Here is a 15,669-nt window from a genome sequence, read left to right as displayed (position 1 = left end):
TCCATGTTGTAATGAAACTGTCCCTTGCCAAGCTTTTAAACATATCTAATATGTATATCAAAGGAACAGTTCACCCAAAAATGAAAATTCTGTCATCTATTCACCCTCGTGTCAGTTAAAACACAAGTAGCAAGTGGGTCTCCATTGACTTTATATGCACTGTGTTGAAGTCAATGGAGACCCACTTGCTCTCCAGTAGTGCTGCAACCTCCTTGTGTGTTATATGGACAAACTGCACCTGTGGTTTAACTGACATGAGGGTGAGTAGATTATGACAGAATGTTCATTTTGGGTGAACTGTTACTTTAAGTAAAGACAAGATAATATACTGAACTGTAATGTGCATATTGTGCTTTTTTTTTCTCCATCAAACAGGGTTAATGGAAGAGCCTGTGATTGCCGTATGCTGCAAAAGCTTTGTTGGCTGCAAAAACTGCGTTGACCAGTGGATGCTGACATCTGACCAGTGCCTCAAATGCAGGGCAGATGAGTTCTCTGTCAATGTTCACAAGCTGACCAGTCTTGACCATCTTCTCTCCTCATTGGCTGGTGTAATTAAGATGGATTAATCCTTTAAGTGTGATTGTATCACATTCAACGATTTAAGCTTGATTACCTCTGTTACAGCTGGCTAATAGCCTTGTTCTAAATCCAGTTGGAATTTTGCACTTGTTCAACAGCTGTAGATACATAATAGTTTTATTTTTATACATTTTTTGTATTTCATGTTGCACTTCAGACCAATATTGTGTAATGTTTAACGCTGCTTTTGTAGCAATTTTAGCAAGTGTTTGATTTTGTTAAGGGAAAGTAACAAAATATACAGTATATCCAGAACCAACTTGCCTTTATTTGACATGTTCATGCATATTGCTGCGTAATGTTTATCAGATACAGCAATGCATCTTGAAAATCTGAAGTTATAGTTTACCACATTATCTAATAAAACTGAAATATCAGGGTATTCTTCAGCAAAAAGTTGTTCTGCTGATACTTTGTCCTCCTCAGTTGAGAAGGGGTCCGTTCCAAAGCAGGAGACTCTAGTTAGTGAAGAGCCAACATCCTGCTCATACATGTCTGCTGCTTGGGAGGCATGTGGCAACAACTCCTCTCCCAGTTTCTTTGGACATCCTCCTGCTGCCAGGCGATTGGGTGTTCCTTTGCCTGTGAAGCAAAGCATAGGTCACAAAATTTCATTGTTAAAATTCAATGCCAAATTTAAATTAAAAGTTCACAAAAAAGGACTGGATTGTGTGATACATGTTTTTTTTATTTAACTCACCTGGAATTCTGTGTGCATTCCATGCATGTACAGCTCTTGTTATGCCAATCTTGCACAGCTCAGCAGTAAGGTTAGATGTACAGTATCTTGTCACGTTGTCATCCATGTTGAGGACTTCCTGATCCTGCAGCTGTATGAGGGCCTCCTTCACTGGGTAATTTACCCTGTAATTTATCTCGACCCACAATCGCTCCACTGTATGATTCTGTAGACAAGAAGAGGGTAGACTCAATTTAGTCTGCAAAATTAACACGGTGAGAGGAAACAGGATTATATCAGATGTAAAAAGTTTACAGACAGTATTGAAGAGGTTTGATTAGGAGTCCAAGGAGCAGGACCATTGATGTGTATGGGTACCTACAAGCACCCCTCACTCAAGGGTGCATCTGGTTAAAGTGATACTTCAGCCCACCTAAACAATGCGATATTGGTGTACATTCACACTCCATGTAGAGAATTGCCACAAAACCACTCTAAAAAATACAGTGCTTTCGGTCAATCCAAAATGTACCCCCCGTTGCACCTCAGAGTACCCATTGGGGAACACAGACCCCCATTTGAGAAACAATGGGTCAGTATGCCTATCACAAATAAAAAAGACCAAAAAACAGTAGAATCCATATCTAAAAAGTCACAAAGGAAGTCACAAAAACTCACAGAAAAGTGAAGTTGTGAGAAAAGTTAGTCTTTATATTACATACAAAGTAATATAAAGAAAAAAAAGTATGTATGTATAAAGACTAACTTTTCCATGGACTTTTTCACAAAAAATTACACCTGCCTGGATTCTGAAATCAGAGAAAGGGGGTTTTGAAGCCAAAAAAAAGTTGAGAAGGACTAACCTGTAAACTTCTTCATATATCCTGAGGTTATTCTTGACAGGCATGGTTGTGTGGGCAACGACCTTACTGCTGTACCCATCTACTGCTAGAATGTGTGTCACTCCGAACATGACCAGTTTTTCGTTCTGGTCGATGTGGATTTTGTGTCCCATGTATGCAGCTGCGTAGGGGACGGGGTTAAGGTTATATGCGCCCTTTGGGGGAAAAGTAAGTAAAAGTTAGCTAGTAAAATACATGACACCATATACCACAACATTAAAGGCTTGCAAAAGATACTTACACATTTGCGCATTTCGTGATAGGGACAATGAGTTGTTCTCAAAATCTTCCCCACCCAGCATTCACCAGCAACCACTCCCATTGCAGACAGGTACCCGGTCATCATCTTTCGACCATATGTTGACCCTGTCTGATGAATCAACATAAGTAAGCTGTGACATTTGACCTAGTCTTCATGGAGTCTAGAAATAAATCAACAGAGGTGGGTAGAGAAGCCAAAAATTCTACTCAAGTAAGAGTATCGTTACTTCAGAAAAATGTGAGTCAAGTAGGTGTCGCAAGTTAGAGTAAAAAAGTACTTGGCGAAAAAACTACTTAAGTACTGAGCAACTGTTGAGTAACATCCGATTAATTTGTGAAAACATGCATTTAATCAGACAAAAATACAAAATCATAATCTTTAGGAAAATTTGAGTACTTCCAATCAATAAAATAATAGATTACATAAAAATAAATGAAATATTTACAAAATAACAAATGACAGCACAAGAAACACACATTTCCAAAAGTGATTGGAGGAACACAGTCAGGTGGTAGAGCCTATGGCGGAAGTCCCTCCCTCTGTCTGACAAAATACAACATTAAATTGATGCACGGGGGGATAATAATGCGTAGGATAGTTAATGGGTAAAGAAGAAAGTAACCAGCTCAGTGTAGCCTAATGGAGTCTAGTAAGAGTACAGTCTTCTTCACAAACCTACTCAAGTAAATGTAAAAAGTATGGAGATGATGTAAACTATCTTAGAAGTACAACTTATCCAAAAACCTCATCAGGTAAATGTAACTGAGTAAATGTAACTCGTAACTACCCACCTTTGTAAATCAAAGAAGACCAAAAAAAACCTACCTGATTTATTGCCCTGCTGAAAGCAGCCTCTAATTGTGAGTCGGATACATGTCCCCTCCTGGAAATGTTGTGGCGTGCACAAAATCTCCTGACACTCATTGCTGAGCATCCTTCCTTCACACCTAGTTCTGACAAATTACATTTTCGTAGGGCTCGAGTGACGCCATCTCATCCGTCTTTAGACTGCTGCCAACCCAATCTGCTGTGTTTAAGACGTATTCGCGGAAAAAAAGCTAAACTACTGCTTCCGGTTCACCGCATTTTTTGCATTAAAGCTAAAATACTGCTTCCGATTCACCTTGTAATAATACAGATATCCCCACATTTTTGTATTTTGGATTAGCATATTCAAATTCTTCGTGTTTATCTGGCAATATAAAAATCTATAATAGGAAAACAACACAAAATCCAATTTTATGGCGATATTTTAATGGATAACAGCTCTTGTTTGTTTGTTTTAAAATCGGCTACATATATTGGAAAACTAAAAATGCCTGTTTTTTTGTTTTCCGATTTGCGTTTCAGAATTGGAAATAGAATGAACGGAAGGTACACCGACCGAATTTGAATGGCATAATTTGAAATTGAATTTACTCTTTGAAACTGAATTGCAATAATTTGAAACTTAATTTAGTAAAATGAATTCTTTGCTTTGAAATGGCATTTTATGCTAACTGCACATTCAAATCATACTTTGTGTCGGTCTATCAAATCAAATCCCAATAATATACATTTAAGTTGTGCTAACATGACAAAATGTGGAAAAGTTCAGGGGGTATGAATACTTTTGCAAGGCACTGTATAGCATATACAGTACGCAATATATACATATATACAGTATATATGTAACATGTACATGTATTGGATATTGCTAGTCAATTGGGCTGTTTTTGTTGCACAAATGGAAGGAGCTGACACTTTTATTACATGTGAAAAATAGATTGGTTGATTAATATTTGTTCTCTTTCTAGCTGTCAGAGACTCTGCACTGAAGCTACCCAAGACTTCACAAAGTAAGTGCAACAAAAATGTCACTCAAGGATTCTTGAAAATAAGGCCTGTATTTACTAAACTGGTATAAATGAAATTGTGAAATTCAGGCCCTGATGCAAGTTGGTGAATTGAGGCAAGGTGTCACTGTTGATGTTTACATTGTGCTCTATTCTGTTGCAGAGTCTGACAGTGAGAATCCAGAGGAGCAGGAGAGGGTGGAGCTGACTCTATAAGGAGACGAAGTAAAATATTTGTCCTGTTTACTATAAATGCATACAATATATTGCCACGACAAGCATAGCTACAAAACTTTAACAGCTATTCTATGTGCATTGTTTGGGTCATTTCAAATTCTTACTAAAAGAAAAATAATACAGATATAATTTTTCAACCTGAAACTCCATGGCTTTGGTTTATTTTCTGTGAAGATTTGGAGAACATGTAGAAGATGAAGAAATTCATTGAGTACACACCCCATTTTGACCCACAGACACCAAACAAACTCACTCACTCACTCACTCACAGATCATATGCAGAAACTGTGTAATGTACATCTGTAGTACGCCTACCCTCAAATTCAGTGCATCATGTCTTGTGTAGACATGCACAAACACAATTTTATCCACCTCAAAATTAAAGATATATATTTTTCATATGTACTATATTTCATTGACAGCAACTAAAATAGTGTTAATTTCGTCCATGTTTTGTATTTCTATTTTTTGTAAATCATTTGCATTCTCAAACTAATTTTTGAGTCATTTCTGGACCCCCCAAAAATTGACAATTTGGTTCTATTTTTTCTGTATTTGTGTAGGTATATAGAACTAAACAAGACCTCTGCACCTGTATTGGTTAGCCTACCATCTAAACTTAAAGTGTTTTGACTTTTGTATGCAAATGTACAATCTGATACCCTGATTACTTTTGTTTTGGATTTTTGTCAGATTCACTTGGGACAAGGGGTGAAACTCAGAAGAGAGCTGTGGAGGAGAATAAACCATCACACCCGTGATTCAATGTTTGTGAAGGAGTTGGGCGTGGCAATATGGGGCACCAAGACTCTAGGGGAAAGGAGCCTTACAGGCAAGGAATGCCCCATCACCAAAACAAAAAGGATGCCTTTAACCCCAGAGAAACTCCACACATTGAAAGGTATGGAATTCTTAGCGGTAGAAACCACATTGTCTTTGCAGGATGCCAACAACTGTTATTCATATGGTGGATTAAATCTTTCTTTGTTCTGGTGTGACAAACACTGTTTATCTGTGCATTTATTCTCAGTCTGCTTCAAGGATTGGCTTCAAACAAAAAATGTGGATGAGGCAGAGCTCCGGGCCAGATTGGGAAAAGCTGGACGGTACCTGACTGAAAAAATAATGGACATTAACAGACACACAAAAAAATAATCATGTTTTTAATGCAGATGTTGGGGTAAGTTTGCTGTTTGCTACACTGAAAAAAATGATACTTTGGATCAACTTAAAAAAATTACTGTAATTTGTTACACCTAAATTTATTAGTTTTTCTCAAATTAAATTTATGATGTGGTTGAAACCATAAATTCTGATTTACTGTAAACAATTTTTATCCTTTGTTACAACTTAATTTTTCATTTTGGAAAAAACAAATTTTTACTATTACATATAGATTTTACTTTGGTATAAACTAATTGAATTGCTGTAATTTTGTTACATGCATTTTTTTTTTTAAATTTTTCTCAAGTTAAATTTCTGATTCAGTACAAAGTATAATTTTAATTATACCTTAATCAATGCATTATATTTAGTCCCAAGCCAAAGTGTTACTTAATGTAGGTCAAGTAGGTCAAATAATGATGTTTTTTTTTACTTTTTACAACTTAAATTTTTACCACAAACAAAAGCTAAATTCCCTATAATATAAAACTAGAATTCACTGAACCGATTCACTGCAGATAAAACTAAAAACAGGAAAATTCTCTTCAAAAGACCATTTATTTTTGATGATTCTGAAAATTGCATCACCTTTCAAAATAATAATAAAAAACCCATCAAAAACTTAATAAAACTATGTCAATGTTGTTACCAGTACAACAGGCCAGTGTGTGTTTTACACAACAACACTTAGGAAAAAAAACTTTCATGTAAAATTAAATAAAATGTGGTCTTTTCATCATGTTTTTTTTTTTACACCTAATGAAACTGTAAACACCTCAACTTACACATCTTAACATGTAAAACTGGTTTGTTCACCTCTTCTTTAAAACTTCAGAGATCCAAAGTAACAGCATTATAAAACAGTAACAGTAATAAAACAGTATAAAAATAGAAACAGTGTTAACTCTTTGCTATCATTTGACAAAATGATATAAATGTAGGAATATCATTATTTTTGAACCATTACAAATGCAGGGGACCCCAAAAAATAAAGCAAGGAAAAACACAGCTGCTGTGAGTGCAATTATGAATAAAGGCAGTTCAAGGAAAAAAACAAAACCACTAGTGCTCTTACACTGCTTACTGAATTTAGCATTATTCACATTTCAATGCTGATATATGTGCCACAGTATTTATACAACAGAAAGAATTCTGTTAACACAGAAAATCACAAATTAAATCGTATGACCAATGACCCCTTACATTATCCTGGAATGTATTTGAATACAAGCAATAAAACAGAACAACATGTTGTATCCAAATGTCTTTCTTTGAGCAACCCCATATTTAGAGCTTGACACTCAGACTGCACACTCTGCGTGTCATTCTCTTTGGTTCAATCTCCATGAATATTTTCTGCAGCGCATCGAAAGTGTGTTTGAGCTCACCTGGATAGCTCAAGTTTAGAGCATAGATGAGGCCAAATAAGAGGGCACATCCATGTGCAACTGATGGCAGCTCATTAAGCACCTTCACACCTTCAATAATGATGCCTATGTCACATGGTGGCTTTAACGGATCCTCTTCCTCGCTGATGACAAACACCGCCATTGTGCACTGCTGAAGCTCTCTTTTGGCGTCATCCTTCTCAGCAACCTGACAAAAGACAAGACATTTATTGTACTCCCGAGTGTCAAGTGAATCAAAAAAAAGTAAGTACCATTTCTGTTACACTTATATTGTGTTTATTGTGTCGCATCTCGTTAAATTCCATACTTGTATTTCTTCACTGATAGATAAGAGATATTTGTTATCGTTTTATGATTACGACTGAGTTGCTTGTGTGTTTGGTAAGTATGAATAGTCAGTAACTCAGGTGTTAATGGCTCCATGGGAAGCAGACATGTGCGCTGTGACAGCCCTTGTTAAATGCTGTATTTGACATGGTGGTATTGGGCCATGTAACTCAGCTTTTTGATATAATATGTGTGGATATTGGGTTGCACATATGAGAATTGTGTATATTTTTCTGTTCTATGATTACGTTGTCAGGATTGTAGTGTTGAATAATGTGCTTATTATTGAACCTAGAATAGGGGTGTCAAACTCAATTTCATCTTGGGTCACATCAGCATTAGGTTTGCCCTCAAAGGGCTGGTTGTAAATGTAAGACAATACAATTCTATCTATATCACATAATTGTCTCTGCATTTGATTAATATTGATTTTATAACAATTCTCATAAGCTCTAATAGCAAAAATCTTGCAAGTAGACATTCAATTGTACAATTATGTATTAAAAAATGAAACAGATTAAGTAGTGTCTGTGAACAAACTTTAAAACTGTTTAAAATATTAGTATTTTTGCAGTAAGATGATCTGCTGCTCTGTTTCATATGAAGAGTTCTGTGGTTCTGATTAGTGTGGAGGAACAGTGATGCTCCGTGTTTTCTGCTCTTACAGTCACATGACGTCTCTGTGGGTCAAACTCGTGGCTCTGTACTCTGTTTCTCCTCTTTCTCATCTTTCTTATAAAACACAAACTTATTCTACACTTGGTGGTGCGATGCGGTACAATGCCACCTCTGTCGCTGTTTTCATCGCAGTCTGCTCTGATGAAATGACGAGGAGACACAGGAGAGGGAGGTGGGAGCGCTTGTTTTGTGTGAGCACGGCAGCAGGCGTCCAGTAAGAGCGGTGTGGACACAGACAGGAGGAGAGAGAAAACAGAGGAAGGTTACAGTGGCAGCTTCTTGATGCCAAAAATGAAACATATTCGCGTCCTAATGAAATGTATCGATATGCTAGTGCTGCACTGATTTGTTTCCAATTCATGTTCAGCTTTTTACCGATACAGGCCATCTGAACTGATGCACTCCTATCTTACACATTAAAGTCCGATGCATCAGATACACCCATAATGATGCATCTAGCTACTAAATGACTTCAGTATGTGTGTAAAAGGGATGCATTCTCGGACATGTAGTTATTGGACACCATACTTCTGTAATGCAGTTTAGGCTTGTATGATGCAAATGATATTTTTTGCAACTTCTCGCGGGCCACATAAAATGAGATGGCGGGCCGGATTTGGCCCGCAGGCCTTGAGTTTGACACGTGATCTAGAACCTCAAACATTCAGCTTTATGGCAAGTAAAATATTGGTCCAAGTATTTAAAGCTATCCTCTAAAAAGTTCTAACATCTGCTGTGACATAAAAATATTAAATAGTACAGTAGCATACATATATACTTCAGTTAAGATTCATTATAATATTCTTTAAAAATGTGTTTTCTTCTTGTTTCTAACATTGCATGTTTGAGCTTCACTGTGTAGAATGATGTGTGTGCAAAGTTTGTTATAGTCATAGAGATCAGGGCAGACTCAGATTCCTCCAGAGCTCCTCAGAGTCCAGTAAGTGTCTAGAAGTGAGCAGCAGCTCCTGGTCTCTGCTCCATCTAGTCCTCACTGTGAGACTGCTCGCAGTATATCTGGACAAGTGTTCATGCTCCATCTGCTAGAGTTTACTTGCTCACTGTATGTTATGTATTGTATGTTGTGTGTGTAGTGTAGACATTTTAAATGGCATCAGCAAATGTACATGAATTTATTATCATAAATCAGTCTGAGTAGTTTTATAGGACCTGAGATCATGTAAATGAGCTTTAAAGTTTAAATACCCAATGTCCTATCTTGTCTGAAGCTGAAGTGATTAACTGCAAAATATCTTAACAGAAACTCCTTGATCAGTTTTTGTACGTCTTCCCCAAAGTACAAGATGAGGCACTTCAGCAGACACTCTCTCTTTAGGCTCACATCCAGGATCTAGGTGAGAGTGCAAAACACAAACAACGCAAAATCATGCTGTCAAATTGTGCAACTTGACTGAAGATGCAAACACGAAAATGTATAAATGAGAATTTAGACCTACAGTAATTGCTGTATAACAAATTGTTTGGGCAAACCAGTGAATAGCCTGTCAAACTCAGAAGATAAACATTGTCCAACATGTGATCTAACTCTACAATCAAATGTGCTGACAATATGACACATGAACATGATTGCTTTTATTTACAATTTTACTATTTATCTGATACAAGGCAAGTTTTGCAGTATTGAGCAAATACACACCTGATCAAGAACTTTCAGCACACCCCGTGTCTTCTCTCTGACAGCTCCTCCCTTGTTCCTGATGATCTCAATCAGCTTGCTGTGGTGCTTGTCCAAAGAAGCCAGGAATTGCGGTTGAAGTGGAACAGTAGTAATCCTCATAAATTCAGCATTGATCTATATAAAACAAAATATCACAAGCAAATGTTATTACATTGTATATTACATATTACATTAAAACTGTGTGGTGTGTGAGATCTTTTTTGTGACTTTTTTGTGACAGGACCTAAATATGCATTCTGAATTGCTTTGGCTTAATCAATATCATTTGATTTACAGGCCACCACTGACCTATTGCTACTGAAAAAGTTACTTACCTCATCCACTGTGAACAATGCAGGCCATCTCTCTTTCACCTCTTCCACTCCTGATTCCTTTGCCACAATTTCTTGTCTTCGCAGTGAAAAGGTCTTGTCCATTTTGTTCTTTATCACTGCACGATTGTTTCGCTTCCTCACTTCACTCAAAAGTGTCATTCTGTCATCTTCCAAATTATCTGGAGTCTCTCCAGTTGGAATGTCAGGAATGTGGTTGGCTTCTCCTCTCCTAGGTCTCTTTACTTTTTTTGCTGGCAATGCATCCTCCGGAGCTTTGGACTTCAGTGAATTTGCAAGTAATTCAGCACATTTGATGCCCTTTAGCTGAGTTCGGTAGTTGCCCATTTTTGTCTTCAGCCGGCCTTTCCATCCGTAGCAACCGTTGTATGAACCAGGTTTAGAAAGGCATGGATGCTTCTTGATTAGTGCTTCGGCTACGTCACTGAAGTCAGCATCTGTTGGGTAGAGTTTGTACTTGTAAATCTCTTCAGCTACGTTTTTCAGAATATCTGATATTGTTTTAGGACTTGGTGTCAATGGTCTCTTGTTTGACCTATACACTGAATTTCCCTTTTCTAACTGCAGTTCAGTGTCATAGGAGAATGTTGGTATCGGAAACTCTCTTGGCCACATCTGGGTTCTTGTAGAGACAGAGCTGGAGGGTGAGGACAGGAGCTCTGTGTCATCTGTTTGAGTAGATTCTACCTTATCACAGACAGGGATGGCTGGGCTATCATCAGTTACTAGGATGACCTTGATAGTTGCCAAATTTTCAAGTTCAGTAGTAGATGTCAAGTTCACTAGTGCATCTCCAAAGTCTCTGTCTTGGTACTGCAGTAGAAAATTGCCATTGAATCCACACATCTTCCTGACTTGATTGATAAGCTCTTCCACTGTCTCTGGAATTCCACCAGGAAGAATTAGCTTCCTGGTGTCATCAGGATTTAAAATCACTCGCAACTTAGCTGGCCTTTTCTCTGCCATGTCAGCCCATCCAAAAGGATCTAGTAAAGACAAGAATAAAAATACAGTATTAGGTGTGGTACAAAATTAGCCATAACTTAGAGCCAATTCATAGTCAAAATTCTGGTGAAAAAAATAAGACATTTCACAGTAAATATGAACTGAATATGTATGAATGAATGAATGAATGAAATAATGAATGAATGAATGAATGAAAGAGAAAGGAAATTACCAATATTTGTGAAAATCAAACTGCTAAGGGGGCGGCACGGTGGTGTGGTGGTTAGCACTCTCGCCTCACAGCAAGAGGGTTGCCGGTTCGATCCCGGGCGTGGGAGCCCCTCTGTGCGGAGTTTGCATGTTCTCCCCGTGTCAGCGTGGGTTCTCTCCGGGCACTCCGGCTTCCTCCCACAGTCCAAAGACAAAGACCAAAGACATGCAGATTGAGGACTAGGTTAATTGGTAACTCTAAATTGTCCATAGGTGTGAATGTGAGCGTGAATGGTTGTCTGTCTCTATGTGTCAGCCCTGCGATAGTCTGGCAACCTGTCCAGGGTGTACCCTGCCTCTCGCCCGATGTCAGCTGGGATAGGCTCCAGCCCCCCCCCCCCCGCGACCCTCAAGAGGATGAAGCGGATAGAAGATGAATGAATGAATGAAACTGCTAAGGCCTAATGTTACCTTCAAAAAAAATATGCCTATTTCATTAGAATTAGGTCAGGAGCTATTAGAGGAAAAGGGGACATTCTTGGCAAACTGGGTGCATTTTTTTCTGACAATTAAATAGACTAATAAAACAAAAGCAAGTGAAAAAATGAGAAAATTAATTGAGAAAACCTACACCCATTCATATACAACCTTATACATGTATCTCTTCAGAGAGATGATGCGCCGTCCGCAAACCATGTAGTGAGGCAGAGGGTAGGGATCTGTCAGTTCTTGCACCCCAACAAGCCGTAGTTCTTTAGTAGCAGATACGACTAAGTCATAGGCTCGATAATGCTCCAGGTACCAGGCATTCAGTTTTTTGACAATAAAAAATAGTGTCTCTTGTAGCACAATCATCAGTTTGTGAGGATGGTTGATGAGATCTTGACAAGTGGGTCAAAAGTGCCTTCCAAGTTTTGCAGGTACACGGACAGTTTAAATGGATGCATGGGTAGGAATGGCGGCGTCCATAATGTCTGTGTTCAAGCTTATAATGTTTAAGAAGCTCAGATCTTCGTGACACAGAGGCACCACAGTCTTTGCATCTCAACATTCATTGGAAGACTGGGAAAGAAAAAGAAGACCCACCTTACCCAGTTGCCACTTAATACAATTTACAAAATGCAGCATGGTAGATGTACATTTGCATTTAATCTAATGAAGCAGTTGTTATCAAGTTACTTCTTCAACAGGAAAGCAACACACTTAAAAGCTGGTAAATATTAATTTCTTCCTATATTAATTCAGAGTTTTTAAAAGTTGTATTGAAATGTAAATCTTTTGAATTGATCAAACGATCCTGAAAATCTGCAGATACTCTGCAATAATTTAAAAGCTGGAGTAAGAGGTCATTTTGTATGAGACACAAAAATCAGTGATTTATTTTTTGGCACAATAACTGCAATCGCACTCTAACATTTTAAATCAATTTTTAACGTTATTTAAAACTCAATGAAATTATAAAATGTAAAAAACTAATGTCACTTAAACATACATGAAAATAATTTCCACAGTTGTTCATTTTGGGACTTACCAATTGTGACCTTTTCAGGAGCAAATCTGTAAACAGAAATGAAAGAATTCACATTTAGTTTTTGTTGGAACAGTTAGCATTATCCATAATTGTCACTACAGACAATACCAGGACATACTAGGCATACTGCTATACTGGTACTGTACTGACAGAAAAGAGAATGGAATACAAATGGTTCTTTTGGTACTGGGTCGCACAAAATGAATAAAACATTAATTGTCTATATTTTATTTACATTTACTCTGCATGGTATTTTATTTGGGAAAACATGGCTTCAAATATGCTTTGGCTCTAAAACTGCCTATCATATCCCATGACAATGGAGCCTGCTAAAAGTGACACACAAACAACCAATCATCTAACACATTTGCTCCCTGCCTGGCTCATTGAAACAGCCTAACATATCCCTGAACACTCCGAGTGACAGGCAAACAGCCAATCATTTAACAGTTGTGTAGTTCGGTTACGGCATCGCCATGTGTGTTTGTTGACATCAGAACAGCATGTAGTGAGAGCATGAGCGCTGAGGGAGAGGGAATTACAGACAAAAAAGGAGGTGTGTTATTTAGGGTACAAAGTAAAGGTAACCGGTAGACTACTATTGTGTGTCTGCCCCAATTCTGAAGCAGTGGCGGCAATAATCAAGTAACGGTGAACATAGCGGAAACCCCACATCATAACAGTAAACTCTCTCACATTATCACACACTTCCACTGTCTCCCCTTCTCTTTCGTGTCCGCTCCACACTCCCTGTGTTCACATACCTGCATTAGGAGATGAATTCATTGACCCTCGCAAATCACAATCACTCTCATTCACCTCGGACCCCACCCCACACACACCCGGCTCTGTTTTGAAACCAGTCAGTGGTGCAAAAAATATTAATTTAGCCGACGCGTTTAATTGCCGTCGGATCGAGGAAAAGGGGTGCATGATAAAATGGCTCAAGTTACATGCTTTAACCAAGCGAGTTGCTTCTGTGAAAACATAGCGGCGGGTGAGAGACAAGGAAGATGAGACGTTGCGCTTGTCACCCGGTTACATTATGAGATACGTATTAAATACAAGTTTTGATAAGTTGTCCGTTTTACCCCAAATGTTCAGGCCTCTTATCACGGAGTTTCACCGTCTTTGCCTCACTCACCTCTGCTGCAGGGGACAACTCGGTGTGTGTGTGTGTGTGCGTGAAGCACGGGCCTGCCTGCAGCAAGCCGCTCCCGCTTCTAGTATGCTGCATTCAAGCTATACAGTAAAAGGGGCCTTATCACACTAAATAATAAGCGTAAGCGCTTATTCTTTCATAACATGACTGAACAATAACATTAGCATCGACATTAACTTTGCACTTGTCAAAAGGAAGCATCGCCCTCTGCATGTCAAATAAATGCAAACCTGGTTTAGCTAGCGTTAGCATTAGCGCACAAAACACAAAGGCACTCTTTAAGATAATTTTAGTTGTCTATCCTGTAACTAATCATAACTATGCCTAGCAAGCCCACATTGCCCCTAAAACGTCTCAATTTTGAATTCTTACCTTGTTTTAAAGAGTTTCCACGCACGACAGACGGTCCACACCTTCGATGCGAGGGGCCAGTAATGGCGGACAGCAAACTCAAGAAGAGCAATCTGACGTGACGTCACATGGTCACGTGACAAGGAAACCTCCGGTTTTAAGTGAAAATACCATTTAAGAAGAATTGCTGGGATGCTGGTCACTAGTAGCCTATTATGTTTTGTTCTGGTGATCCCAGCATCCAAGCAACCAACACAACAAAACCAGCATAAACCAGCACACCAGCATAAACCAGCATACCAGTATCAATCAGCATACCAGCATTAACCAGCATACCAGCATCAACCAGCATCAACCAGCATACCAGCATCAACCAGCATGAACCAGCATACCAGCATACCAAAACACAACAAAACCAGCATGTACCAGCATAATGTCTGCTGGTCCATGCTGGTCTATGCTGGTCCATGCTGGTCTGGTCCATGCTGTTTTTTTCAGCAGGTGTATGTATGTATGTGTGTGTGTGTGTGTGTGTGTGTGTGTGTGTGTGTCCGCCCAGATGATTACAAAGCCATGGTTGACAAGAAAAAGCTGTTTGAAAAAAACAAGGACATTTGGAAAGAGTGGAAAAGATCGGACAAGAAGAAAAAGCAGAAAGAGACTGCATCCCAACCTCAAGGAATCTCAAAGGTTTGCTTATTACTCTCTAATTTTTGGAAAAATTAGACAACCTTGTTAGCCGTATATGATTTCCACATTTTCCTTCACTCCTCCCTTCACTGAAAATAAACATTTTCTGTAGCCATCATCAGCTGTTAAAGATGCTGCAAGAGATGCTGCCATAAACCAAATGGGGGACGAATTCCAGCATCGGCCTCAAGGTTTTTCTGCACTGAACGATGTTGACGACACGCATATAGACACGTTTCCGGGCTACGTTGGATTACAAACCGTAAGTCTTCAATCTAAAGCAGTTGTACCAAGTGTTTGTTTGATTTCTTTTCAAAACACATATCCCACAACAGTCAGGAGGAGATAATCTCAAAGAACTTCTCAAATATTTTCATGTCAAGGACCTCGAAGATCTGTATTAAGCCGTGGAACCCCATTTGAAAAGATTTAGACTCATAAGTCAGTCTTTAGACACTTTGCTTACTTAAAAACTGATGACTTTCTCCCTGATTTTGTGTTTAGATGGGCAGATACAATTTCAGAGTTTAAAAAAAATCCCTACTTTGCAGAACCAAAATCTGCAGGGCAGTCCTTCGGTGGCTCGCTAAACTCTTATGCTCGTAAACGTAGTCCGACGAGAAACAGCTGTAGCGGTACAAAATCAAAGTTAGTGGATGTTTGTCGCGTTTGCG

At 38.6% G+C, this 15,669-nt stretch overlaps 1 protein-coding gene and 2 long non-coding RNA genes across 3 annotated transcripts; all 3 read right to left on the bottom strand.

The window, feature by feature from the left end:
* Positions 1–1,063: 1,063 nt before the first annotated feature.
* LOC125886146 (uncharacterized) lies at positions 1,064–2,656 on the bottom strand. Its single transcript, XR_007449002.1, has 4 exons — positions 2,405–2,656; positions 2,125–2,318; positions 1,283–1,487; positions 1,064–1,164 (listed from the first exon to the last, which is right to left on the bottom strand). It is a non-coding gene; the product is annotated as an uncharacterized LOC125886146 (long non-coding RNA).
* A 3,227-nt stretch (positions 2,657–5,883) lies between these two features.
* On the bottom strand, positions 5,884–11,456 carry LOC125885526 (uncharacterized). Its single transcript, XM_049571157.1, has 6 exons — positions 11,284–11,456; positions 10,089–11,092; positions 9,733–9,888; positions 9,282–9,426; positions 8,063–8,256; positions 5,884–7,257 (listed from the first exon to the last, which is right to left on the bottom strand). The coding sequence occupies exons 2-6, from the start codon at positions 11,070–11,072 to the stop codon at positions 6,949–6,951; spliced, it is 1,788 nt and encodes a 595-aa protein (XP_049427114.1). The 5' UTR covers positions 11,073–11,092; positions 11,284–11,456; the 3' UTR covers positions 5,884–6,948.
* A 247-nt stretch (positions 11,457–11,703) lies between these two features.
* On the bottom strand, positions 11,704–14,391 carry LOC125886167 (uncharacterized). Its single transcript, XR_007449006.1, has 3 exons — positions 14,327–14,391; positions 12,793–12,818; positions 11,704–12,323 (listed from the first exon to the last, which is right to left on the bottom strand). It is a non-coding gene; the product is annotated as an uncharacterized LOC125886167 (long non-coding RNA).
* Positions 14,392–15,669: the final 1,278 nt, after the last annotated feature.

The sequence above is a fragment of the Epinephelus fuscoguttatus genome, linkage group LG1, assembly GCF_011397635.1.
Source record: "Epinephelus fuscoguttatus linkage group LG1, E.fuscoguttatus.final_Chr_v1".
NCBI classification, from domain to species: Eukaryota; Metazoa; Chordata; class Actinopteri; order Perciformes; family Serranidae; genus Epinephelus; species Epinephelus fuscoguttatus.
Note: the sequence above shows the minus strand (reverse complement) of the source record. Positions and strands in the feature narration are given on the sequence as shown.